Below are 25,759 nucleotides of genomic sequence, written 5' to 3'. Positions count from 1 at the left end.
TCTCTTTGAGCTCCCCGCTCACCTCAAAGGTTGGCATTTAGGATCTGATTCTGAAATGACCAAAGCATCTCCTATTGTTTTCCACCATACTTGTAAATTCAGCTAATCAGGCCTTTGATAAAGGGGAAAGTCATGAGGGAAGAAGGAATGCCATTTCATAGGTGATGAAAGAAATGCTGACATAAATGGCTTCACACGAATCTTACAGAATGAGGCTTGGAAATCCATTTAGTGTATGCTTTCTACAGTATAAAGCAAGCTAGAGGATTCACGCTAAACTTTGTTTAATACAGCTCCATTTCCATCGTTTGTGTAGATATGAACTGATGATCACCCTAAATGCTTCAAAAATCATTTTATTGGCAATTGAATAAATACTGTGGTGTTTTTTTTTTTCTTCCTGGTACATGAATATGTTAAGAAATCAACATGAGATCCAGTCAGTTCAGAATGCTTTGAAGAATAGGTTTTGGAGTTTTTGAGTCCCTTTGCCACTCCATGTGGCTTTGTGGCTACAATTTTCCATACATACATAGAAAAAAAAAATGTCTCTGCTGCCTGAAAGGTACATGCACAAAAACTGTGATACAGCATAACTGAGGCCCCAGTCCTGGAGCAGATGTGACAACATTCATTTCTCTAAAGATCTGGCGGCTAAAGATTTTGCAGCACCAGCAGCAGACTTGGGTAAGAGATCACTGAATGACTGAGGCATTGCTAAACATCAGAGAAATGGTTATATCTGAAGTGTTAATTATGCATAAGGTACAGTTAACACAAGAAAGAGTTGTGAGATTCTGTGTTCTAGTGATTTGAATACTTTGTATGCAGTAGTAAAACATACTTCAAGAAGGTTCAGCTGCAGTACAGGTAGGACACATTACAAAGTCAATTTAAGAGCTCCAGTAGAACAGTTAAATAAAAATAGGCTTTACAATTTATTTTTGCTTATAAATAACTAAATGAAATTTAAATGGTATCTCTAAGTTGCATTTAAAAATATGCATCCTGTTCCAATGGAATGGGTAAGAAGTCGGGTTTCTACTGATGGAACAAGACACTGGCATGGCTATATATGAAGACAGGCTTAATAGATGTATGACACACCTAAAACTGAAGGAGAAAGTAATCTGTAAAGAAAAATTAGCAGTAACCAAGGGGCAACCGATTGTAGGGAACCTGCTTTAACAGGAGGTTGGACTTCATGATCCCCAGAGGTCTCTACGATTCTGTGATTCTGTGGGAGAAATGTTTCTGCCCAAGCAGCAGTGCTGTGTGATGTCTGAGAGAAGCCTGTGAGGTGAGGCTGTGTCTGTCCTGAAATTAACGTGGGTTGCTTTTAGAGCCACTTCTTGACAGACCCGTGCTCCTGGTCTCAGTGAATCCCAGTCTGACCTGATCTGCTTCGCCTCACGCATAAAAACCTTGGCAAACCTAAGCAAGTTAAAACCATACTTTGGCTTTCCATATTTTGACAGCAGTGCTTTTAGCTATTATATCACTTTGCACTTCAATAGCTTAATTCACTGAAGTAGTTCAAAGCGTTCTGCAAACTTCATAAAAAGGAAGCGACTTTGAAAAAAAATAAAACCCATTGTCTCATATTTGTGAATCTAGCAATTCCAGTAAGTGGAATCTAACATCACCAGGACCGAGTTCAGAGAATGAAGGACTTTCATAGGGGTGGGAAACCCCTACCCAGACCCTTTTAAAGCAAGTTAAGTTTGTGTCACTCCCTCCGGCTTCCATAGTGGTCATTTCATCTTAGAGCATGGACAAGTCTGTCTGCAGCCAAGCAGAACAAGAGCGGATCTGTCTCAGCTCTCCTTGTTCTTGTAGTACTGCTGGCAGCAGCCACATAGCATGCAGCTATGGCTGGGCCTGATGCAGGACAGGAAGAGCGAGGGGTGGGGGGGCTGCAGGCAGATAAGGAGCTGTGGGGGGTCGAAAAACATTTTCTTTTATCAAAAAGTATCCAGAGTTGGGAGGGATCCACATGGATCACTAAGTCCAACCCCTGGTTCCACGCAGAACCACCCAAATCCAAACCCTTTGAGTGTGTTGTGCAGCACTCCTTGAACTCTGGCAGCTCGGTGCCGTAGCCCTGGGGAGCCTGTTCCACTGCCTGACCACTCTCTGGTGAAAAACCTTTTCCTAACACCCAGTTTGACCTTGTGGAGATCACACAAGACTTCACTGCATCACAGAATCATTAATGTTGGAAAAGACCACTAATATCACCTAGACCAACCGTCATTCCCACCATGCCCACTAACCACGGCCCTCAGTGCCACGTCCACACAGTTTGTGAACACCTCCAGGGACAGTGACTGCACCACCTGCCTGGGGATCCTATGCCAGTGCTTCAGCACTCTTTTGGAGAAGAAATTTTTCCTGATATCCAACTTGAACCTCCCCTTGTGCAACTTAAGGCCATCACCTCTTGTCCTATCACTGTTAACCTGGGAGAAGAGGCTGACTCCCAGTTCCTGCAACCTCTTTTCATGGGGCTATAAAGAGCAATAAGGTTTCCTCTGAGCCTTCTCCTGACTGAGCAGTCCCGGTTCTCTCAGCCGCTCCCCATCACACTTGTGCTCCAGACCCCTCACAGACTCATTAGCCTTCTCTGGATGCACTCTGGGGCCTCAGTGTCCTTCTTATGAGGGGCTCAATCACAGAGAGCATTGAGAAAGGAGAACAAGCAGCTGATTTTCAGTTTTGTTAAGAGAACTGAATAGGGTACACAATACCTATGCCTGCAGTGACAGCGGTATAAATACACCAGAGATCTTCTTCCAGTGCCTGCGTACTGCTCTCCACTCTTGAAACTCCATTTATGGTTGATGAGTGAAAAATAAAATAATAAAGTTAGTACATAATTTTGTTTGTTTGTTTGTTTTTTAATGTAGGATGGAACTTCGCTACGCTAAACAGGCGGACTGATAACGAAGCATAAACGCACACGCAGAGCCCCGCGGTCTGGTGTTAGCTCCGTGCCTGACGCGAGCCCCGAACCCGCAGCCTTATCGCCCCACGGCTCTGCGCGGCAGTTCCAGGTGCGGGGTCGCCCAGCGCCCGCGCCCACCTGCAGCCCGCGGCGGCCGCCCCGCCCCTGCACGTCGGACGAGCGGTCGGAGGGTGGAGTGAGAGGGCCGGGCTGGGCGGCGGCGCGCCCCGCCGGGCGGGCAGCCCGGCACTTTCCTTTTCGGAGCGGGGAGGAGCGGCAGCTGCGCAGGCGTTGCTCGCACCCTGTTGATTAGTCAGTGCTGGGATGGCGCTTCCTGGGCCAGGCGCGGCGGCGGGCGGCCCCAGCCGGTGCCGTGGGGCGGCGGGAGCAGCGTCGGCCGCTCGGCGGGCCTCCCCCTCTGCTTAGCCCAGCATGTCCCGCGGCGGTAGCCGGCGCTGAGCGCGGCGAGCTGCTTCCCCGCTTCCCTCCCTCCCTCTCCCTCCCTTACGCCGCCGTCCCGCCGGGTGGGAGCGACCCCCGCCTGCGCTGCCCGCCCGGTTCCCTCCCCTCCGCGCCGCTGCCCTGCCCGGGCCAGGCGGGAAGATGGACCCCGGCTCCTCGCTGGGCTTCAGCCTGAAGGACGTGAAGTGGAGCGCGGTGGCCGTCCCTCTGGACCTGCTCGTCAGCACCTACCGCCTCCCGCAGATCGCCCGGCTGGACAGCGGTGCGTGGGGCGGGCGGCGGGGCCGCGCGGGGGTCGGGCCGCTCTCAGCTGTGCAGGGGGCGGCCGCGAGGCCCCGGGGCTCCGGTGTCGGCAGTGCCGGGGGCTCGGGCTCGCGACTGAACGAAGCGTGACGGGGTGCGGGAGGCTGCTCGCCGCCAGCCCAGGTTAGAGCGGTGTGGGAGGAGAGCCGGTGCGGTGGCGCGATGCTGCAGCAGGGCCGAGGAGGGGGAATATCGCACGGCGGAGCCGGGCACGTCGCCTGTCACAGCTTGCTAGGAAAGCGGCGGAGCTGTGAGAACCAGGGGTGACGCGAGGTGCCTGCACGGCTCCCGGACAACTTCGTACTGCTGTTCGGTTGGGCGCCCACCTGCACCAATCGGTGTGCGTGTGCCTCCAGCCCAGGGGATGAGGAGCCAGCCTGGGTGGCGGCGGTGCCCGCTGAGAAGGCAACGCTCGGTGCTTGGGCAGCGCAGGGGTTTCTCCGGAGGCTCGCAGTGCTGCTTCGCGATGGCGTTGCATCGTGGCTCCCTGAAACCGTCCTGCTTTCCCATCCCTGACGGAATGCAGAGGATAACTCAAAATCTGGAAACGTGTCTGGGCTGTGCGTTTTGTTAGTATATGAAGTGGCCTTGTAGTTGCTTGCTGGAACAGATCGGAGCTCTCACAAAGTTTTCCGTTGGTTTGAAAAGTGAGAAAGGAGCGTGAGCGCTGTGTGCTGTGACTCCCCGTGTGCTAGGCAGGACTGGGACTGGGTTATTGCTTAACTGCAGTTCCCATAACCCTGCAGCAATCCCAGCCAGGGCTTTTTGACTTTGTCCCTTGGTTCTGCGGCACGCTTCCCAGCCTTTGCCCAGAGCTGCCATGCTGGAGCAGGCTGGTGAAAGCTGCTCTGCCATTTTAGCTGCAGCTGGCTGTTCTTCGTGCTGCCAAACCGATGTTGTCCTGCAATAATGGTAAAGCTGCTGTGTGAAGGAGTTCCTCCTGTGGTAGTACCTCCTGTCCCTGAAGCAGCCAAGATGGCCTCCAGTCACTGCACTTAAGGCTATCAATTCACTTGCAATTCCTGGCAGCGGTTCAGGCTCTAACAGGGCACATGTATTGATGACTTACTGATTTCCTTCTCTGTATGTCAGGCTCCTTCTCAGCCTCTCTGCTCCCTCTAGAATTGCTCCCTCTGGAGGGAGATGAGAGAGCTCTGTGGATGTTCAGAGGTGAGCAATCTTTTCCCTTCCTCCCCTACTTTGGGTGTGTTTTCTGGGGGGTGTCTTGTGCCAGATGAGAAGAACATTGCAGAGACAGAAGTACTGCTGGCTTTTTTCAAGGGCTGCTTGTCACCTGCTCACACCTGAAGCACATCACTACGTAGGTGGACGTGGGCAGTTCTGGGCTCTGTGTGACCATGTCCTGGGATGCCCAGACAGAGGCAGCTGTGCAGGGAACAGACAAAGGCTCTCAGGCCTGCCTTCCCTCATCGTGCAGATGTACCTTTTAACTTAAGGGACTGCAGATGGCAGACAGATCAATATTTTATAAAGAACTCAGACGCCGGTCTCAGTGGTACGAAGAGGATGCTTTTCCTATCTTCAAGGGAAGCTGTCTTGCATCAAGAGGAACAAGAGTCATGAATCAGTGCATGGTGTCCTGAGGAGATAAGCAGGGAACATGCAGTGTGTTGACAGGTAACTTGAGCAACTCTTGTCCTGGGAGCTTGCCTTGTGTGCCTGTCTTTGTCCTGCAAAGCTGCCAAGTAGAGCTCTGTCAGAATTTCTTGATGTGGTTCTGAAGGAAGTGCAAAATCTGTTCCAAATGTGTGTAATCCTATGCCACTGCCTAAGGCAGGTTAGGGTAGAGCTCTCATCTCCACGTCTCTGAAGGTACAGCTTGCAGGTAGTCACCAGCACATTGGAGCAGTAATGGTGTGGAAGTGGCCTGTTCTGTTCCTGAAGAGCTGAGCTCCTGTTGAGGTTGGTGGGAGCTGCATGCACTGCACATGGTAATATCTGTCTTCAGGCACCTTCTGACTTTGACAGGAAAAGAGGAGGCAGTTTTAAACTAAAAGAGGGGAGAGTTAGATTAGATGTTAGGAGGAAATTCTTTTCTCAGAAGTGGGTGAGGTACTGGCACTGGATGTCCAGAGAAACAGTGCATGCCCCATCCTTGGAGTTGTTCAGGTCAGATTGGATGGGGCCCTGGGCAGCTTGAGCTGGTGGGGGACAGCCCTGCCTATAGCAAAGGGGGTTAGACCAGTGTGATCTTGGAGGTCTCTTCCAAACCAAGGCATTCAGTGATCCTGTGTCTTCATGGCTGGCTGCTCTGTCCTAGCAGCTGATTGTTTTTCAGGCTGGGTATCTGATCATCGTGAGGTGCTGGGATGGAGTTCATTTCTTGTGTAGCACCAGGAGGTAAAGGGGGGCTGAAATGCTGGAGGTATATTTTCTTCACAGGAGACCAGCTTTGCTGCATTGTTTCTGCATTTTTTTAATGGAGGTAGTGCACCATGGGTAATGCTCTTACATTATATTCATACAAGATCTCATGTTTTTCACTGCTGCCTCACCTTCAGGCCTTGTATTTGGAAGGGGGAGAAAGGCTATGATGAATGTGGTTTCATGCTTGGAGTTAAGATGTGCATCCTCCTGGAAGAGTGCCCTTAAGTATTTCTGTTTGATTTCTTGACAGGATGAAGTTATGAAATATTGATGTGCACTAAATTCGGTCCTCTGCAAGAAGGGAGGATTTTTCTGGATGGCATGGGATAAAGGAGGGCTGGAAGGAGGTAGTCTCTTGCTGCATCAAGGTGGAGCAGTTAAGCAGCAGTGCCTACCTTATCTATCCTTAAATGATAACTTTGTTAGTATCTAGTTCTCAGGTGGAATTCTAGGACTGTTTGGTTGGGTTCCAGTTATCCTTTTGTATGCCAAGTTAAGTTTTTGAGATGGCCATTTTGAAGATGTGTGTTTGCTTTAGTCAGCTTTGTGTTTTAATATTTTTCTGGTGATTATTGTTAACGTTGACTGAACAAGTAGAGCAAATGGTGTTGCTCCGAGAGGAATGCTTTTCCAGCCTAAATGTTTCCAGAGGGCAACTCAAATACAAAGCTACTGAAAGAGTACTTAGCACTGGGAACCTGCAGCAGAAAAGGCTCATGTCTGAGCCTGGCTGTAGCCTTATGGCTAGAGGTGTGCATAGTTGGACTGAGAACATGCAGGCGGATGCACAAGGAGGCTCGGGGTGGCTGTTTTTGGATAAAGAGTAGTGAAGGCAAAAACTGAAAACATGACTGTTTTCTCCTAATTTGTACAGGTGCAGTGATGCTGAGTGTGATTATTTCAACACTTTGCTTTCCTGGTGATTGTTTTTCTAGGATAACTTTGGAGGGTAAAAGAGAAGTGCTATCCAGGTTAAGATCTGGAAAATGCTGTTTTGCATAGAGCTGACCTTCAGGCCGAGCATTCCTGTGTAAGCTCACTGCTTGCTCTTGTGCTTGGTGGGACTCCCTTTCACCCTGCTGCTGTGCAGCCAAGAAGCAGGCTGCCAGCAGAGAGCTGTGACCCACAGTTTGGCTGCAAAGAGTTCACAGAAATCCAGGCCTCGTGTATGAAGACTGAAGTTTCTGGGATTAAGAGGGCATGTGATCCTCTGGTGCAACTTCTTTTTTTTTTTTTTTTTTTTTTTTTCCACAAGGAATGAGCACATTTGTGTGTGCTTTAATAATGTTTTAGGGAAATGTGCTGTAGAGATCAGATGTGGCACTTGGCTGGGTTGGGGGAAGCCCTCAGCTGGTGGAGAAGTGATTCCCTGCTGTGTGCTATGTAAAAACAACAGTGATCTTTTTCTGGAGGATCATTACAAGCCATTAAGACTCAGAAGGGTATTCTTTTCTGTAAATGTGTGGTTACTTTAAAGTGAAATGACAGAAATAGTGGCCAGAAAGAAGGAAAGATCTATGTAATAGGCAGCAATCTTTTTATAAAAGTGATCCTTAGTCCTGGCAGAACTCTGGTGAAGAGCAGTGGTGGGATGAACAGTGAGTTTGTGCTGCTACTGCTCCTGGGGACAAAGATTTTATTTATTGTAAGTATTCAGGTACTCTTTTTCTCTCTCTTTTTACGGCCTTTCCCTTTGACATCCTTCTGCTCCAGCAGTCTCAGTGGCCTGTTGTTTCCTGCAGCACATTACTGTGGGGCTTATTCCAGTTGTAAATAAGTTGAAACCGAGCGCCCTTGCAATTTATCAAAGACGATCGTACTGGAGAGAACATCTTGGCCATGTACATAATGACAATTCCATATTGCGTCACTCCACAAATGCGGGTTGTCTGTGTGGCCAGACAATGCTTGGAAACTACAAAGAATCTTGTTCTTTTTATTCTGGGTGCTGCTGCCCCTGCTTTGATTGTCCTGAATGACCTCTTCCTCTCAAGAAACTACTGCAGAGCTCCTCGGTAGCCTGCTGTTGGTGTGAGGGGGTGTGAATCATGTGGGGGTGGGACGTGGCTTTCAAGTAGACCAGAAAAGGGACTTCAGATGTGCTGAGGCTTTGAGCAGATGCTGTGATCTGACCTCCCACTCATGGTATGGCTGGCTGCTGTGTGCTGTGTTGGTAGGTTACAGTTGTTGTGCGCTATGCAGGTAGACTAAATTTTTTTTTTTTTTTTTTTTTGTAACCTATCCATCCTGAAATATGTTATAGCCACATGGCTTGATTTCTTCCTTAGGTGCTGAGCAGCTTTGAAATTCCAGTTGCTTGTTCTGTATGTTCTGCCACTGTAGTAAAATATCAGAAACATCTTGCTTTCTCTTGTTTCCTCCTTTGCCTTATGGTCTGCTGTATTTCCACCAAGATAATCAAATGAAGATACAATTGACAGGTTGCTAACCACTGGTACTGGTTGTTGTCTTTTGTCATTGTTTTTCTTTTTCCCCTGTTGGCAGAGGTGTGTTCCAGGAACGTTTTAGTGAAAAAGCTTTTAATTCATTTAAAATCTGCAGCTACCAAACGGTGTCTGTGAAGATTACAGTGCCCTGCTGGAGACGTAGTCCAGTAGCTTGGCAACACCTGCTCCCAGGAGTACCACTGGCTTCAAATGAGACAAATAACAGTTCAGCAGCGTACCTGCTTTACACCTAAAATCCAATTTTTTGGGTTTTTTTAGCTACTTTCATATTTTGTGGTGGTTTTGTGTATATTGTGTGTTCTGTGACCTGTATGCTGTTTGCACTACACTAGAGCCGTGGTAGTGCTGCTATAGGGCAGCTAAGATGCAGGTAATTACCATCCCCTCATTTATTGCACACTTAGTAAATGTTCAGATTTCTTGCTACTGTGCATGACGTACAAATTCTAGATTGTGGTTCCTGCTTCTAAATTTCTGACTCTGTTAGGCAAAGCTTCTGTGTACGTAGCAGAGCAAACTTCCTGTGCAGTTCTGTAGTTCAGGTATTAGGTGATGAAACAACATCTGTCTTTTTATAACTGGAATTCAAGAGCTGCAATTTTAACCACAGGGGCAGAATCCTAGGGGAATCTTAGTGTCTTGGCTTTTTAAGCTTCAATTATGTGTAGCTTTTAGATATGGCACAAGATGTAGATAAAATCAAAAGAATTAAGATGTCCTAAACAATGAAACTCTTGATCTTAGAAGAGAGGTGCAGTGAATCACATGCTCTTGTTGCAAAATGTGGTATTGAGGAATGAGTGATACATGTGTAAGAAAGAAAGGCTTTGTTTCTTAAGCTTTGTAGGTGCTGTTCTGGGACTAGGTGTTCCTGCTGCAATGACTGCATGGGTTGATGCTCTCTGTAACAGCACTGTGAAGGCAACCCAAGGGAGCGTGCCAGGAAGCAGTGCAGAAGGAGTTGGACAACGTGGTGTGATGCCCCAGGATTCTGTGCATGTTGTGAGCAGTTTGTTCCCATCCTTCCTGCAGTGGTTTGTCAGCAGCACAGGGCATGGGTGTTACTGTGTTTCCTCTTGGCATTAGGAGTAACAAGTCGGCTGGTTTAGGAAAGCTTAAGTTCCTCCCCTATAGGAAAGTGTGCATCATATTAGTGTGCATTGCGTATGACTCAAAGAGCAACCTGCCTAAAACTCAGTGAGTCAATACTTTGAATCTGAAATTTGTGCTCTGAGTGGTTTTCTCCTTTGGAATGAATTTCATGTAACGTTTGCGGTCAGTTTTCTTCATGTCATTTGTAGAATGAAAAGTCTGCGGAGCTCACTTCACCGTGCCTTCATCTGTGAGGCCCATCTGCTGATTTGAGCAACTGACACCATAACTTAAAGACGTAGCTCAACTTTATATTTCTGTTCTGTGTGAGCACATTAAAGAGTGCATCTGCTGAGAACGGGGCCATGTCTGCCTTGGGGTCTTTGTGTGGGTGTACATCAAGGTAAAGTTCCTAACACTGTGGCCTTGCCGGTGCACTGGCACAGGAGGCTGAGGCCTAACACCAGCCAGCAGAGCTGCCCTGCCTCAGTGCCTCCGGCATGGCCCCATTGGGACTGGGGCTGAGGGGCCCTGCTGGGGAGGGCTGAGCGTGGAGGCCTGCCATCTCCTGTGCTCTGTCTTGGTGTTTGGTTTGTTTGAAGGAGGAATGAGAAGGCTGACATCTGGTTCCCAGACCAGGTCCCTCGTGTGGAGAGCAGTGAGTCTGAGCCTTGTGAAATGCAAGCGGCCCCTGGTTTGAGCCACGGCACAGGCCTGCACTGAGCCCTGGGACCTGCTGGGGTTGTGGGTTTGGGAGATCTCAGCAAAGGAACCCGTGGTGACTTGCCTGTGAAAAACAGCAAGCCTCATTGTGGCAGGTGAGATGGTGCACAAATCGCTGTCAGGAGTTCTGCTGTAGACAAGAGTAAGCAAAGGCCTGTGCTTTCTGCTCTCCAGGCTTTGTAGTGTGGGAGGATGCGAGTCAATTCCCCTTCTGGCATTGTCTGCCTGTTTTCATCCCCTGCTCCCAAACTGGCACAGGCTACCCGGAGAATCTGTGGATGCTCCATCCCTGGAGGTGTCCATGGCAAGGTTGGATTGGCTCTGGGCAGCCTGAGCTGGTGGGAGAAGGTAACTTGCTGGGCAGCAGTTTTAACAAGGCACTTTAAAGCACTTTTAACAAAGATGACCTGAGTCTGTGGCATGAGCAGCAGTGGCCCATGTGTGGTGCTGTGGAAGGGCATGTTGTGCGAGGCCTTGGCTCCTCTCTGTATCCTAGAGCACCTGGGGCAGTTGAAGGAGTATGTAACTGACTGGAGAGCCTAGGGAGCAATGGCCATAACCTGTTTATTCACAAGATGTTTTTTGCACTGCTGATATGGGAAAAAAAAAAAAGGAATAAGCGATTTTCTTCTGAAGGATAGCATAGGGATTTGTTGTGAGGCCTTGAGAATCCGGAGAAGATAAAATAATGTGTTCTCTCACTCTTGTTTTTGTTTCTTTTCTTGGGTTTTAGGTTGCTGTTTGAGCAGTGCATAATAGGTGCCTCTCAGGGACAGGATATTTGAAGAGTCATCAACCAGAGTGGTTGAAAGAGTTGCCTGTTATCTTCTGGGCAAGTACTATTAACCACAAGGAGTGACCCATAACTGTGTAATAGCTCTCATTCTCAAGGGCAGTTCAAGAACATATTCTCAACTCTTGCAGGTGGAGAGTGAATAGCTCCTCTGGATTATAAGAGCAGTAAATTAAACTATTCATGTTGTGCGCTATTGCGGTCTTGGGTCAGGTGTTTGTGGAGGTGCTGTAGTGTTGCGTGCTGCTGGCGTTTTTACAGGATGATTTTTCCAGAGCTCACTAGAAAGAGACTGAAGAAATGATCAGCTTCTCAGACTCAGAGAATCTTCTCGCAACATGAATTTGCCTTTTAAAAATGTTTGCTTTAAAACTTTATTGCCTCTTTCCTGAAAAGAGGCTGCATGTCCAAGATTGACCTGAAAGTACAAGCGGAGAAAGGTAGCTGTGTGTATCTTAGGCAGTCACTTCCAAGCTGTTCCTGCTGGCCTTACTGGGAGTCTGTGCCCTTTGCTCAGCTGTTGAGCCTCCCATTGTGCTGTTGGACCTGAACAGAACACCGGTTATCTGGAGGTATTTCCAGGGATGTTCGAAGGTAAAACACCCAGGACCACCTAGCAATAGCAGATGGTGCTATCTCCAGGTTTTCTTTTATCCTCCCTTGTTTGGAAATAGTACAGTCCTCCCTTCTGCCTCTTCCAGTGTTTCTGGTGCACTGCTGTTGTTTCTGTCCTGTTGCTCCCAGACAAATGATTCTTCTTTCTGCTCTAAGTGAAAAGAACCTCTGGCTATGAGGAAATTGGGGATGGGAATCAAGAACTTGTTTCTTAGACCGGACAGCATGTGGTGTTTGGCAGTATGCGTACCGGGAGTGATAGCTGAATTTGCCACCAAAGGTGAGGAAGCAGGCAGGGACAGCTGTGTTGGACACTGAGACCAGAAATTCAACACGCAGCTAGTTGCTGTGCAATGTAAGCAGGTGTTTTTGGACCCTGATGCAGAGAGGAGGCATGTATCCATGCAGGTAGCATGGGATCTCTCTCATCCTGTACTCTTTTTCTTACGTTGACATGCTGTTGGTTTAGCTTTGTTGAAGTGGGTTTTGCTGGCAGGACTTGAACATGATTTGGTAGGTTTTTCCTCTAATGCTTCCTCTTAACTGGTGCCAGATTCTTGCTTGACTTACAGAGGGTGAGTGAGCTGGTAGTAATCCTTGTTTGGGAGGTTGTCCCAAAGACATCCCACTTGTTATGGGATGTGACTAGCTGGGAGAAGAATTCAGTGTGTGTCTGTCTTAGCTGAGAGATTAGTTACTAGAACATTAGATTATTTCTTTTTCTATCTTAACAGTCCTGTTCAGGCTTCTATTTAGTAAGAAGTCAAAATACCCCTTTTTCTCTCTAAAGGAAGCTATAAAAATGTGTACTGGCTAATTTATGTGATCATGTCTGAGATATTTATCATTTTGTTATGGCAGGCTTTTTTTCTACCCTGGTCTCCAGATATGACTCTACATTATATTCATAGGAGAAGAATATAGAAAGCATTGGTGTGCATGTGAATCAGGGAGATATTAGGGTTCTATATGAATAAACAAAATGTGACTTTTTACATGTATATTATTGCAATCACTGAACCCAGGATGTGGCTGGAGATGAGTAGCAAAGCTGCTATACCATTGCAACTGAATGTAGGGCAGTCCAGAGATCAGATCATCCCTGTTGTGCGCTTTATGGGTTGTATTGTCAAATATCATTTGTGTTCCTGTCAATATGGAACAAAATATCTTGAGACTGAATAGCCTGTGGGCAAAGATAAATTATTCCTCAAGGGGAAAGTGAAGCATGATGGGTTTTCCTTCACTGTCATTTCTGTATGCTGCTCACTGAAAGCAGCTTTCCCTCTTTGCGGGAGGTGCTTTCTTCTTTTTGTGCATTCCTAAGACGATAAAAGCTATTATCAAAGGGACATTACCCTCTTATCCCTTATGTGTTGTTTTTTCTTTTAAAACAAAGGTGTTCTTTTTGTACCTTTCAGTTTGTGCAGATTTCCCTGAAACAATGAGAATTAATTGCACTCAGGATTAGGATTGTTCTTGGTCAGGAAGAAACAAGGTGCAGTCCTGCTTGCATTTCTCATGTTGATATTCCCATACTGCTCAGATTCTCTTGCTGTACAGAACGTAACCAAATCAAGCATGTGCCTAATTACCCTTGAACACCTACAGTTTCTGTGCGTGTATGTGGTCAGCCTGTGTTTGAAGAGGCCTTACCCTGTCATTAGTGGCGCTTGGATTTTACAAGGTGGAACTGGAGAGGTGGCACTGCTGGAGCTGCCATCCAGAGAGCAGCCCCCCAGCATCAATTAGTGCGCATCAATTAGCGCCTGCTCTGCATCTGACAGCGTGGGGAGCCGAGCCAGGCAGCTCGGAGAGCAGCCAGCGGGCATCCTGGCTGGAGAGCAGAGCTGAACTTCTGCTTGCTCCCAGCTGTTTTTATTATGTCCCTACCATGCTGCAGAAATCGCAGGCAAATTAAAGTGCAATGATGAGCTCTTGCAAAGCCAAAGAAAACTATCCTTGAGGAGCTCCTGCATTTTTGGCTACTTTATTTTTAATTGGGAGTTTGTCCAGGATGCCCTAAGTTCAGACAGGGATCACTGCCATGCAGCACAAAGGAGTACAGTGTCTCTTTAGGACTTGGGCAGTATAATGAGAAGGCTGAGCATGCTTGCTTGGCTACTGTTTAAAAAAATCATCTAATTATAAATCATTGACAATAGGCAGCTCCCCAGCTCTCATGCTGTGCCCAGGAAAAGTCTGAATGAATAGGCTGCTTTTCTGTCTGCCAGGGCAATCTAGAATCACATTCTGGATCTCACAGCTATGGGGTTGGCAGGGTCAAAGGTTTTTTTGTGGGCATCTTGAATCTAGGGAGCAGCAGCCAGACCTTCCTGACCAGACTCCAAACGACACACCTTGGAAGAGGGGCTCCTTGGTGCAGCTAAAATTTGGCTTGTCAGTTAAAGCAACCATTTTGTTGCTGTGCTTGGAAATAAACAGGAGGCCAATAGAAGCACACAGTGCAATGCTAACTGCTGACTTCCCACCTTTTAAGTATTAAGCTTGTCCAGCTAGGCAGCTGATGTTAAACAGGTTCTTGGAAGTGTATCCTCTGGTGGCCCTCATAGTGTTTACAGATGCTTCTGAGAAGGAGCTTTTTAGCATAAGGAATGCTTGCCTCTGGTATGGGAAAGCCTCAGCTCTTTTACTGAGGTATATAAAGGAGCTGATTTGGATGGCAGCACACTGCTCAGAAACCCCATTAATGCTTTGGTTTTCTTTTGATCAGGTAGTTCTGTTATTCCCTTTATCACTACCAAGCAGTTATTGGTCTTAATTTCTAGGCTTGGTGCTCTGGTCGCAAAGGACAAATAAACGCTTGAACCTTCTTTTCCGTGACTTTGGCAATGAGAATTCAAAATGGAAAACAAACTGAATCTACGCATTATTTCCTGTCTCTCTACAGTAGCACTAAAGTAGATTGGAACCTGTGTTGCCTGCAGTGAAAAGTTAAGCTTTCTCATTCGTGGTACTCCGGATTTGTAATCATTCTAAGTGTCATTAATGTGAGATTCTTAGAGCTTCAGATCTGTGTTCTTAGGTCACTTCAGAATGGATTTATTTTCCATGAGAATCTCAGTTGTTGGTTTTTTTTTTTTTAATTAATGATGATTCTCTGATCAAGTATCTTTTTTTCTCCTTTCAGATACCATGATAAATGAAAAATGATAATGGGCACTGTTTCACATGCTGTAGGGTACTGGAGTAGTTTAAAGAATTGTCGGGTCTTTCTGCAGTGGTTTGTAAGTAACTGGGTTAATGGATTGTCTTGTTGGACCAATCTTACAGCTAAATCTATAAAGTGGATAAATCTGTAGTTACATCTGATAATGTTCAGCATTAATAAGAATAACTATAACAGTGACAGAAAATCGCTGTGTTTTGGGATGCAAATGTGAAGGTACTGTTGTGTTTTTCCCCTGTGTAGGAGTGGAGAGCAGGCTGTGTTGAAAGATGTGCTTTGACTTGCTTGGCTTGAGATCATAAAAAGTAAGGTTTCTCGTTCTGGGTTGTTTGTTTTGAAGGCCTGAAATGAACGCAAACAAAGCTCAGTGAAATCTGAGTTGTTAGCCTTATTCTTTTTTTCCCACCAACTTTCATATGAACACGCATCAAGATGCCAAAGTTGCGGAAGTCAGTGGAGCATTCCCCGTTGAAGGCAGTGGCACCGTTCGGCACTGACATAAAATATTTGCGCTCCTCCTTCCTGCAGTGGGTTGAACAGGTTTTCTGAGACTGCTGAGATGATGTCTGTGCATTGGCAGCTAGAGAAAAGCTTGTATTGGAACAAACCGGATTTTTCAGTGGATTAATCTGTCCCATAGCCTTATAACAAGATTAGGGTTTATGCTGATTTGTTGCAACAGTACTGGTATATCCAGTTGTTCCAATGGCAAAATCTTAATCCTAAAGAAATAAATCTGTCTTCTTCCTGGCAAGCATAGAAAGGATAGGGGGATGGGAGTTGTTTCTCTTGCTGGGTATTGGCGGATGATAGCTGGAGTTCACCATCAGATGTATTGAAGCAATTTGATTGTATCTGGCTTTTGCAGAAGGATTGAAATTGCAGAAGGATTGAAATTACAGAAGCAAAGGCTTGTCTACTTTCTCTTGATTGTGAAATACTTAGTGGTCACCCAAAGCGGTGTTTGATCACAGTGCTGTGAGGCTGAAGGATTGCAGAGATGAAGAAAGCACTGCAAGCAGTGATTCTAGTCTGTGGGCAAGGCTGTCATTGCCCCTTGTTTGCAGATGTGGTCAGTTAAGCAAAATGGAAGTCCTGCTATTCAGTCACCACTGAAAACTCAGTTCCAGTGTGGTCAGTTGTAGACAGCAACAGTTGTTTCATCTGGAGAAAACTTCTTAGAGGGAGCTGGTAAGGGCTGTGCTGTAGAAGGGCAGGACTGGTGACCCAACGTTGTGAGCTGGGCTGATCCCATTGCCCATGGCCTCTGGAGGACAACAGGCTGAATCTTAGCTTGGAGACAGCACACTTGTACTAATTTTGTCTGCTTTCCCCTGCTTGAGTTGCTATTTTTACCTTAATTTTGGTAAAGAAATGAATTTGTTTTAAAAATCAAAACTTTCGTACTGTCTGGTAAGCCTTTCATCTACTGGAAGATGTGGAGTCTATTCAATTGATGGTGCTTCAAATCAATGTCACATTGTATTTCTTTCAAAAGAGGATCGTTGGGGAGTTTCACTCATGCCAAATACTGGCTCACCCGGGTGATGGGAACCAGCACCAATGAATGTGCTGCTGGAATTAAACAGTTAGAAACATATTTAAAACTACTCAGCAAATGGAGAAGTAAAACTAGAAAGTGAGATGTGTTATCAGTAGTCTCAACTGTAACTGTGATTTTTATTCCCAATCTTTGTGTCTATCCATAAAGTTGTGTAGCTGTGGACAAAGTCTTCTACTTCCATCCGCTGTGCTCAGATACAGATAAGACCACCGTTAGGCTTTCAGAATGAGTGGGCTCACTTTAAATTAAAAATTTAGCATACTGTTCTGTATAGCCCAGAGATGATTAAATGTTAATGCTTTTTTTTTTTTTCCCCCCACGTTGCTCCTAGAGATTACAGTATTGACCCTTCTAAGTCACTGGCTGCCTGCATTTAGGTTTCGTGTGATCCACCCCCGTGCAAATTGTTTTGCTTTTCTTTAACCAAAGAAATGTTTCTGATCAGCTAGATAATTCTTATGCTGTTTTTTAATGTCTGTATGGAATGACATAGTGAGACTGATAACGTGGGGAGACCTTCAAAGAAGGGCTTTTGTGTGCTTTTCTGGCAGTCGCAGTATTTTCTACAATTCAGTGCTCTTTTTACTTCTCTTCCATTGCACATTTTATGCAACAGTAACTCTTCCAAGCATCTGTTCAGTCTTAGTGACAAAAGACCAACATTTTCAATTATTGTATATCTGTTTTGTTACTGTAAGTGTGATACTTCACATGTCAAATTGCTTGCGAGGTTTTCTTTCATTCATTGGTTAAGAAAAATTACAGTAATCTTTTTTCATACAAAACCTTTGCAGCTTCACAATGGAAAATTTGGATGTTGTTCTCATCCTGTTGAACTTCTCTCTGACCTACATTTAGACCAGGGCAATTCTTATTTTTGCTGAAGCAATAGCACTAGCAGGCTGAACAGCTCATTGAGATTTGACTCAGTAACCAAACACACCACAAAAGGATAAGCAAGCAAATGACCCTAGCAACACTTAGTTTTTGACATTTGCTGAGATATCTCTGTAGGTGTGTACCCAACAGATACTCTGGAGTACGATGCAGCATGCAGGGGAAAAGAAAAAGGTTTAATTTCTTCCTTCACCCTCCTTCAGAGTTCATATGCAAGTTACTTGCCTGAGGAGGACTTTGGGCAGGCTTGCATGATCTGATATATAAAAATAAAAAATAAAGTTCATATTTAGAGTTAACAAGAAGTTTGTGTTTTATTTCCTGAAATGTAAATTCCAGACTCAGTGTTAGAAGAAAGCTTTAACCTGTGGAAGAAGAGGCAGCTGTTCTGCTAGGGTAACACAACTGCAAGTTGGAGATGAAAGACCAGATGGTGTTAGCACTGGGGCAGGTCGTGGGTCTGGTGCATCTGTTCTATGCGCTGGTGCAGCTTCAGTCTGTCTGAAACAGAATGACTATGAGGTGATTTTAGGTGAAGCTGATACTTCTGATGGAAAAAAAAATTGCCCATGTGTTCCCTTCCTGGCCTTGATGACAACTGTCTTTGGATGGTCATGCGTAACAGCAATGCAGGTATTTGATTAACTAGTAGAATGTAATTGAGTTTGAGTTGTCACATACTCACTTCCTTTGCTTCTCCTCCATGGCACATATTAAAACCAGGGAAGATTGTTTAGGAGTGCAGCCTTGTTTCCTGAGTGAAATAATTCATACTGCTCTTAATTTAAACTCCAGTTTAGACTCCAGGTGCTAAGCATTGGAGGTACTAGAAAATGAACTACCTGGAGTTCCATAGTTTAATGATGGTCATCTTAAAGGCAAAAGGATGCTGTGCTCATCACCTGGCCCTAAGAGCTGCTGATACTTCAGAGGCTGCATTGGGAAGGCTGCAGCCACCTGTGATGCTCACAGGTCCTCTTTGCCAGGCAAGCTGAAGTCTCTGTGCATAGTGCCAAAGTTAATGGGTGTGCTGGGGACAGTTCGGTGTTTCAGTTTCTGACCTGCCCTTGTCTCTTCAGGTGTGCTGTCTCATCCATGTTGGGCCCCTCTACTTCCCATTTTTATACATGAACCTCTGTGCTTGTGTTACAAGAGGAGCTCCAGCTCATACCTACTGTGAATCTTCCAGCAAGCTAAAAAAGTACTTCACCCTAGGATGCTACCCCTATAGGAACTATGACTAGCAAATGTTTGTAGAGACATAAGTTGTCTTGTTTTTGAGAAAGTCAACTCTTACTAATTGACTAGTGTAGTGTTACAGATTCTTTCTTTTAATGTGGAAGAGCAGTGTTGGCATTTATTTGTGTTAGCAGTGTGACCTCCCTCTGACCTGAAATGTCTCCCTGCACAGAGCCATGAAGGCCATAACACATAATACTGTCTTTATTAAGAATGGATTATAATTTCATTTCATCCTGGCTGGAGCTGTGCTTACGGTAGGATGATGTTGAGGTGTGTCTTAATGCATGGCTTGTTTGGCCCTCAGCCGGGAAAAGAATCTGCTGCTTGTGCAGCAGATACCACATAAGGAAGGCTCCCCAGTGCTGTGATATCATGTTGAATAAATAAGAACCTCACTTCTCTCTTCTCCAGTTTTTCTCATAGCTCTGCTTTCTGTTAGCTTCTGGTCATTGCAAAGCAAACCTTGTCTGCTAGTCTTCCCTTGTCTTCCCTTTTAAGACCAGCCACGTGCTGACAGGTCTTCCTGCTCCTTCCACAGAGCTCACCTGCCTGGGCAGCTGCCTCTGCTGCTCCTCAAATTAACCCTTCATTCTTAGCAAGCATTAGTACAAGCTTGAGTGGGAGGAAAGTTGAAGTTACTCATTTGTGTGGGGCTTTTGTAATTACCTTGCTGAGTGTCCACTGAAAGGATTTCTCATGTTGCTGAGGTTTTCCTCTGTAATGATTTGTTATGTGACTTAGAACATTAGGTGGGATAATTAAAGCCCACCACCTGCTTAACTCATCAAGGAAGCCTGGGTGATGCACTTAATTGTACAGCAGCTGTTACCTGGCTGCAGACAGTTCAGACTTGATGAAAACACATGGTATGAAGTCTTGATGAATTGTCTCTGGGGTTCAGCAGACATCTTCACCAGCTATTTCACAGCAGCAATCTTACTTTTGGCATGAGTTTAGTTTTCTGTATTTTCTTTTTGTTCCAGGAAGAACAAATTCTGCTTGCTTGATCTAACGTGCAAGGGACTGCATTTAGTTCTCTTTACAGTCTTCTGTAATGAATGGGATAAGAGGAATGTCTCCCTAACCATCCTCCTGGCAGGAGGAGATGGTATCCAGTTCATCTAGAATGTGCGAATGGTATCTGTTACGTTGCTGGAACCTTGTGTGGACTTCCTCTTTCTATTCTTATCTCCCTAGACACAAAGCTTAGGCTTTAAGGGAGTGATACAACCTCTTAACCAGGATGACAAAGTGTGTGGCATTTTAAAATGTTTATATTCCTGTAGATGGCTGCTTATTTTTAGCAGTGTAGTTTCTGTGAGTGAATGAGTCATGTTGGTCTACATGTTTTGCAGTAACTTGAACATCAGCTTCTCAAAACTAGAATGAGAATCCTGAAAGTTTGTCTTGTTTGTTTTTTTTCCATTTGTTTCATTATTTTTCTTTAGCGGTTGGTGTTGAAAAGTCACTTCTATCTTTGGCAAATGAGAATATGTGGAACCATCTTGAATTCTCTTGTATGGGAATGAATGGGCCAAGCTTTAATTGTTGATCTAGGAGGTGAACAGGAGATGGGAGAGCTCAGTGCCTTCAGAACTGGAAGGTCTACAGTTATAACAGGGTCTTTACCTTAGATGTTTGAGAACTGAGAAATGGAAGTACCCTTTCTCAGGAAGTGGTAGTGACAGCTCATGGGGATGTCAGTCCTTGCTTCAAGAGAAGTGTGCCTGTGTGCCATGGCTTTGCCATGGATAAGCTCTGTCCTGGCGCATAGCCAGCCACTATTTTCTCATCTGGTTTTGGAACACAGCAAGTGAGAACAGAAATTCATCTCTGAGCTTGTAAATTGAGGTATCCTGCTTCTGGCCTTGCTGCAGTTTTTAACTGTTCATCTGAAATTGGAATGTGCACAGTGACTGAGCCAAGATTGGATTACAAGTTCTAGGACTAGAAAGAATTGTGAAAGGAGTATCGGCATTTAATGTATGTGGCATTTAATAAGCATAAGAATCTTGATTAGGCAATTATCTTTTTCTTGTATTTTAACTACCAACATTTGCAGAATTTTCCTTTTGTTGTCATCATTCTCTCTGCAATTGCTTTTGAACAACAGTGGGCTTTTGTTTGTAGTTCTTAAGAGTTGCATGGATATGAAGTTTTGCCAATCATGTAACTGAAAAATGATGATATCTGATTGAGAAAGAACACATGAGTAGCTGTTAAAGCACTGCTTCAGTGATGGGTGGTGAAGTAGCCTGTGTCTTGGTCACAGTTCTCACAGGATGACAGCTTGCTTAGGAATACGCCGGCTTTCTTCACCATTTAGAGGTGTGAGGCTTTTATTGTAAGGTAAGGAGGGGTGTCAGTGCTTTATTAGGATTTACGTGCTGTTAGCAAAGCATGGGTTTCTTAGTCTTGGGCATTATTATGAATAAAGTTGACTCATGCTTTGGAAAAGTGTAATGAACTTAGGGAGGTGTGAGGAAACGTGATAATTCCTTGCTTCTGACTTTTATTTAGGGGAAAGAATGAACTCAAGTATTTACCTGTAGATTCTTTGTAGTGGTATAATTACATTGCAGGCATTTGGGGTGGGGAGGAGAGGGCGAGATACAGCTAATCCATATTTGATCACAAGAGACAAAATTGTTAGTAAAGACGAGTGACCTGTATTCTGTTTTCTCATGGAGTTTGATTTTATGTAAGCAGTAGTGTAGGAGTATGTTGAATAGGTGAGAGCCAAGATGCATAGTTTGTGGATGTGAAGGCTGCTGACTTCTCTCCCACATAGCTAAAATGTGATTAATGAAAGGCTTGCATAACCTGTGTTACTGAGATGGGGGAAAATCAGATTGGATGCATGTGGCTGTGTTGCAAGGTGTGGGTTGCTGGGAAAAGTATGAAGGGCTACATCTGGGTGTGCTTGGGCCAGATCCTGAGAAGCATAGCCTGGTTTGAACGTGTCCCCAGCCTGAAGAGAGGAGGCTGGTCTAAAGGCACTGGACAAGTCAGTGGAAGGAATTAGAAAGAACGTGTATCACCACATGCTGTTCTCATTCATATTTGATGCTTCCTGGTATTTCCCCACAGTGTGGAGGCTGTTGTTAGCCAGGTTTTTTGCTAATCCATTAATCCCTACGAGGAGCAGCTTCGTCTAAAGCAACCCCAGGAACTCTACTCACCCTAGGCTACAGAAGCAAAGGACATGCAGGTGCCAGGCCTGCCTGTTGTGTACGTCCACCTTTCTGCTCTGCTCCAGCTTCCAGAGAGAAATACGGAATTTGTTTCCAATTTAATCTCTTCCAGGGAATGGTTGTTGTAACAAGAGTTGTGGTTTCCAAGACTCTGCTTAAAAATTACTACTTCCAGCTGCAGAGTTAATTAGGTAGTCACTGTTAGGCCTGCCTTCATAATACCTTTTTACACTCACCTGTCCCACCCAGTTTTAGGAGTAACCTGTTTAACAGATCATGGCTTGTGAGCCATGACTGGAAGCTCCTTTTTGTTATGTGTGTATGTTATTTATTTTTACTGAGAACATCTTTCTCAGATTCCTCAAGAACGATCTATACTGTAATTATTTCCCTGCAAATCCTGGATGTAGAATTCGGGCTTTCTTTAGGTAATGGTCTGAAATTATAACTACAAATTGTAAGGCACAGTAGAACATATCAGTGGTGCTTTGGCTTTTCTTCAAAATCGGTTAGCTATTGTCAATGAAACTAGTAAAATACTAGTTCTTCCCTTAGGTGTCATTGTTTTTATTTTGCTGTGGGATGGAATAATTGCTTGTTGCCATGGGCTATAGAAAGCATGAGTTTAAGACTGAACTGAAACTTGAGTTTCAAATAGACCATATATTATCATTATGTTTCCCTCCAGAATTATAACTGTTCGCTGGAGTAAGCTGAAGAGAATTTTTGTGCCTATTGTGAGTTGCCTTTTGAGCAGAGAACAGAAGATGCTCGAAGTAGGAGCTGGTGCTTAGCAGACTGCCTGCCTGGCCGGACTGCCTTGGGACTTGGAAACCAGTTCTTGAAATGCTGTGCCTACTTGAAAGTGTGCCTGCTTGCTGTCAAAATACTTTTTTTAAAATGGATTTAACAGCTAATGGGGCAGTAGACCACGTGAGGTCCATCTCTTGGGTTCATCACAGGGGGTTGGAAGGGACTTCTGGAGATAATCAAGCCCAACCCCTTGCTAAAGCAGGTTCCCTGCTGTAGGTGACATAGGAAAGTGTACAGGTAGGTTTTAAGTATCTTCAGAGGAGACTCCGCAACCTCTCTGGTCATTCTGACTTGTGTTTGGTGTCTGCTAGGTGTTGCTGATAGTTCATTTGACTGCTTTCAAGACACCTTGAGGAAGGCTGTTGTCTCTGTGTGTACAAACAGGACTGTATGAATGTAAGAGCAGCCTGCTGTGAGTGATGATTGTAGTGTATTAACTTTTTTTTTTTTCTTCACAAGCAATAGGATTACGTTTATTTGTACAGGAATAGCTATTTACCTAGTAGCTTGCAAAGGGATAAAAAGAGCTGAAATCTCTATCTGCAGGTGAAGTACTCAGGTGCTTAATAGTGACAAGCAGAATTTGGCCTTAGGTGGCTTTAGGTTGCTGGTCCTTTAACGTATGGAAATGTGCTTTTCTCCTGATACCTCCAAAGTGTAATAACTGATTTGTGTGTGGATTTCCTTTATTTAAAGATTAAGAGCTCTCAAGTATGTGTATTAAGTAAGATAGGCAGACATAAACAGGAATGTGAAAAATCTGTTTAAGCAGAAATCTGAAAAAGCAAGTTGAAAGCCACTGCTGAATGATCAACAGCACATCTCTGGTACTTTGTATTCAGACACTGGGTTGGTTTATGTTTGTGTTCTTTAAGATAAAGTGCTTACCTTGCAAAATGAATACTGTTTAGAATTGCAACTTAGTTAACTGGATTTCTTAACTTATTTAAACTGGATTTCTGAAAAGTAAATAGTAGTAAGAACACAATGCTTATTGTGAAGTCTTCCTAATTCTGTAGACAATAAGTGTAATTTTAAAATCATATGTCTGTTTTTCAGGAGAAACTGTAGAAGGCCTTCGAGAGAGTGATTACCTCCTGATTCATTCGTGTCGGCAGTGGACAACAATTACAGCTCACAGTCTGGAGGAGGGCCACTACGTCATAGGGCCAAAGATAGAAATCCCTGTACATTATGCAGGTAAAGCTGCTGTTAACCTGAAAAACAAATTTCAAGAGAATGAATTGCCTACCACTTAAGTTAATCACTTTAGTGGGTAGAGTGAAACTAAATCTTCAGTATCAGTGACTGTGAATTATCTTTTTAGTAACACTGCAGAGCTCGGGATAGTGATATACACCCAGGGCTATTAAACAGATGTTTCATTGGGCAGCATGTTGACAGAATGCATAGCGATGTAGAAGAATCTCAGTTTTGAGTATAACAAATTGCCAGCCTTTGTCATCTGTGAACATGGTAGGGGAAGTTTGAAAATGCTTTGAAATGATCAATCAGAGATGGAATGAAGTTTGCACTTAATTACATACTCAAGCTGGAGGGAGGTTTTAATGTTTCTGTGTTGAAAGCCCAAGAGCTTTCAGAACAGCACTGCAGTATTACATTGGTGCTTTTCATTAGTTCTTTGTTGCTGTCTGCCTTTTTGGATGATGCAGTAGTACCGTTGTTCAAAGTAGGCAGGTATGGTTAGATATATGGCAGAGATATAGCTCATCAGTGTTTATTTTGTGACTTAAAAAATTAGCTTTACTTTCCAAAGAAAGTATTTTTTCATTTTTATTTTAGTACTGTTTCTCACTGCTTAGTATCCTTATTCACATGCTAAATAGAACAGTACTAAATGAATGGGAAGTACCTACCCTGCTGCAGTTACAATGCACACTTGAGCTTTTAAAATTTTTGTAAGTAAAAGAGCTGGCTATAAAGGAAATATGTGGGCTTAGTACTCTGCTTTCACTTTGTCTTCTGAATAGCCACTTGTCAGTTGAGTAATCTACATAGCTCTGTTACTGTCTCATTTTAAATCTTGCTGTAAAGAGGTTGGGCTGAATTGTACAAGAGTTGACTGAGATGTTTTAATCACAGTGCTGCTACAACAGCACCATATTGCAGTGATGGAACTTAATGTTGTTCCGTTTTTGAGCTGACTTCTGGAAGCTTAATTCTAAGATGTCTGAAAATTTCAGACCAGTGAATTTATTAATTAATTAACACATTTAACTTCTTCAGTATAAGTAGTTTCTAGAGCTTGTTCGTAGTAACAGCGTTTTTTACATCTCCTGACTCCATAAACTTCAGTGCCATGGCCAGATAAACACTTCACTTCCTTCAGACTGAATGGTGCTTTATAAAATCCTCATTGGCCTATGGAAGGAGAGCAGCAAATATCCTGGTTGTTGGCATGGAGGAAGATTGGACTCTTAAAAGGTTTCTTAAGCTTTGTTATTAATTTTTAAAGATATCTATATGAATTCAAAACCTGTCCCCTACGATACTGCAAGTGCCTTGATGTACTTTTCTTCTTGACTTTTGTTAACACAGGACAAGGGTGTGTATTTAGTTGACAGAACACATTTTGCTGTCAAACAATCATCTCTAGAAGGTTCTGTGACGTTAAACACCTCACTAATGAGATGAAAATACAGGCAAGTTCACAAATTGCTGTTTAGTGAAGATACTTAGTAAATATCTGATGGACTCTGCTGCCAAGGGAACTTCACAAGACTGATGGGTGCTAACTTGCAGTGTCAGAGCTCGTGAAATAGGTTAACTGTGAGAAAGGAGAGACTTATATAAGGATGTGAAGGCTTAGCTAGAAAAGTACTTCAAACTAGTGCTTGGATGCTAACATCTAAAAGCATTTTGGGAGATCTTCTGTGTACCAAAAAACAAATTTATGCTGACATGATGCCTGATACAGCTGTGTGAGGCGGCGCAGCGCTGCATTGTGCCTCATGGCATGCTTTTGTAACTCAGAACCCCACGTGAAGGTGACATTCTTCAGTGTTAGACTTGTACTCCCTGATGCAGTTATACTTCCTGCTCAGGAA

The 25,759-nt window shown here is 44.5% G+C and overlaps 1 protein-coding gene across 2 annotated transcripts in view; it reads left to right on the top strand.

Annotated features, from left to right (window-relative positions):
- Window positions 1-3,515: 3,515 nt before the first annotated feature.
- Window positions 3,516-25,759, top strand: part of GAREM1 (GRB2 associated regulator of MAPK1 subtype 1) — a 95,132-nt gene continuing 72,888 nt past the window's right edge. The window contains exons 1-2 of one of the 2 annotated variants that reach the window (XM_042870084.1): window positions 3,516-3,671; window positions 23,751-23,891. In XM_042870084.1, coding sequence (XP_042726018.1) covers window positions 3,551-3,671; window positions 23,751-23,891 — 262 coding nt within the window. In that variant the 5' untranslated portion in view covers window positions 3,516-3,550. Of the gene's footprint in view, window positions 3,672-23,750; window positions 23,892-25,759 lie in introns of those variants that run through there. The other variant, XM_042870085.1, reaches the window with a different exon arrangement.

This window comes from Lagopus leucura, unplaced genomic scaffold (assembly GCF_019238085.1).
Source record: "Lagopus leucura isolate 7727_CA_CO unplaced genomic scaffold, USGS_WTPT01 Super-Scaffold_100002, whole genome shotgun sequence".
Taxonomy (NCBI): Eukaryota; Metazoa; Chordata; class Aves; order Galliformes; family Phasianidae; genus Lagopus; species Lagopus leucura.
This window is presented reverse-complemented; position numbering and strand designations above follow the sequence as displayed.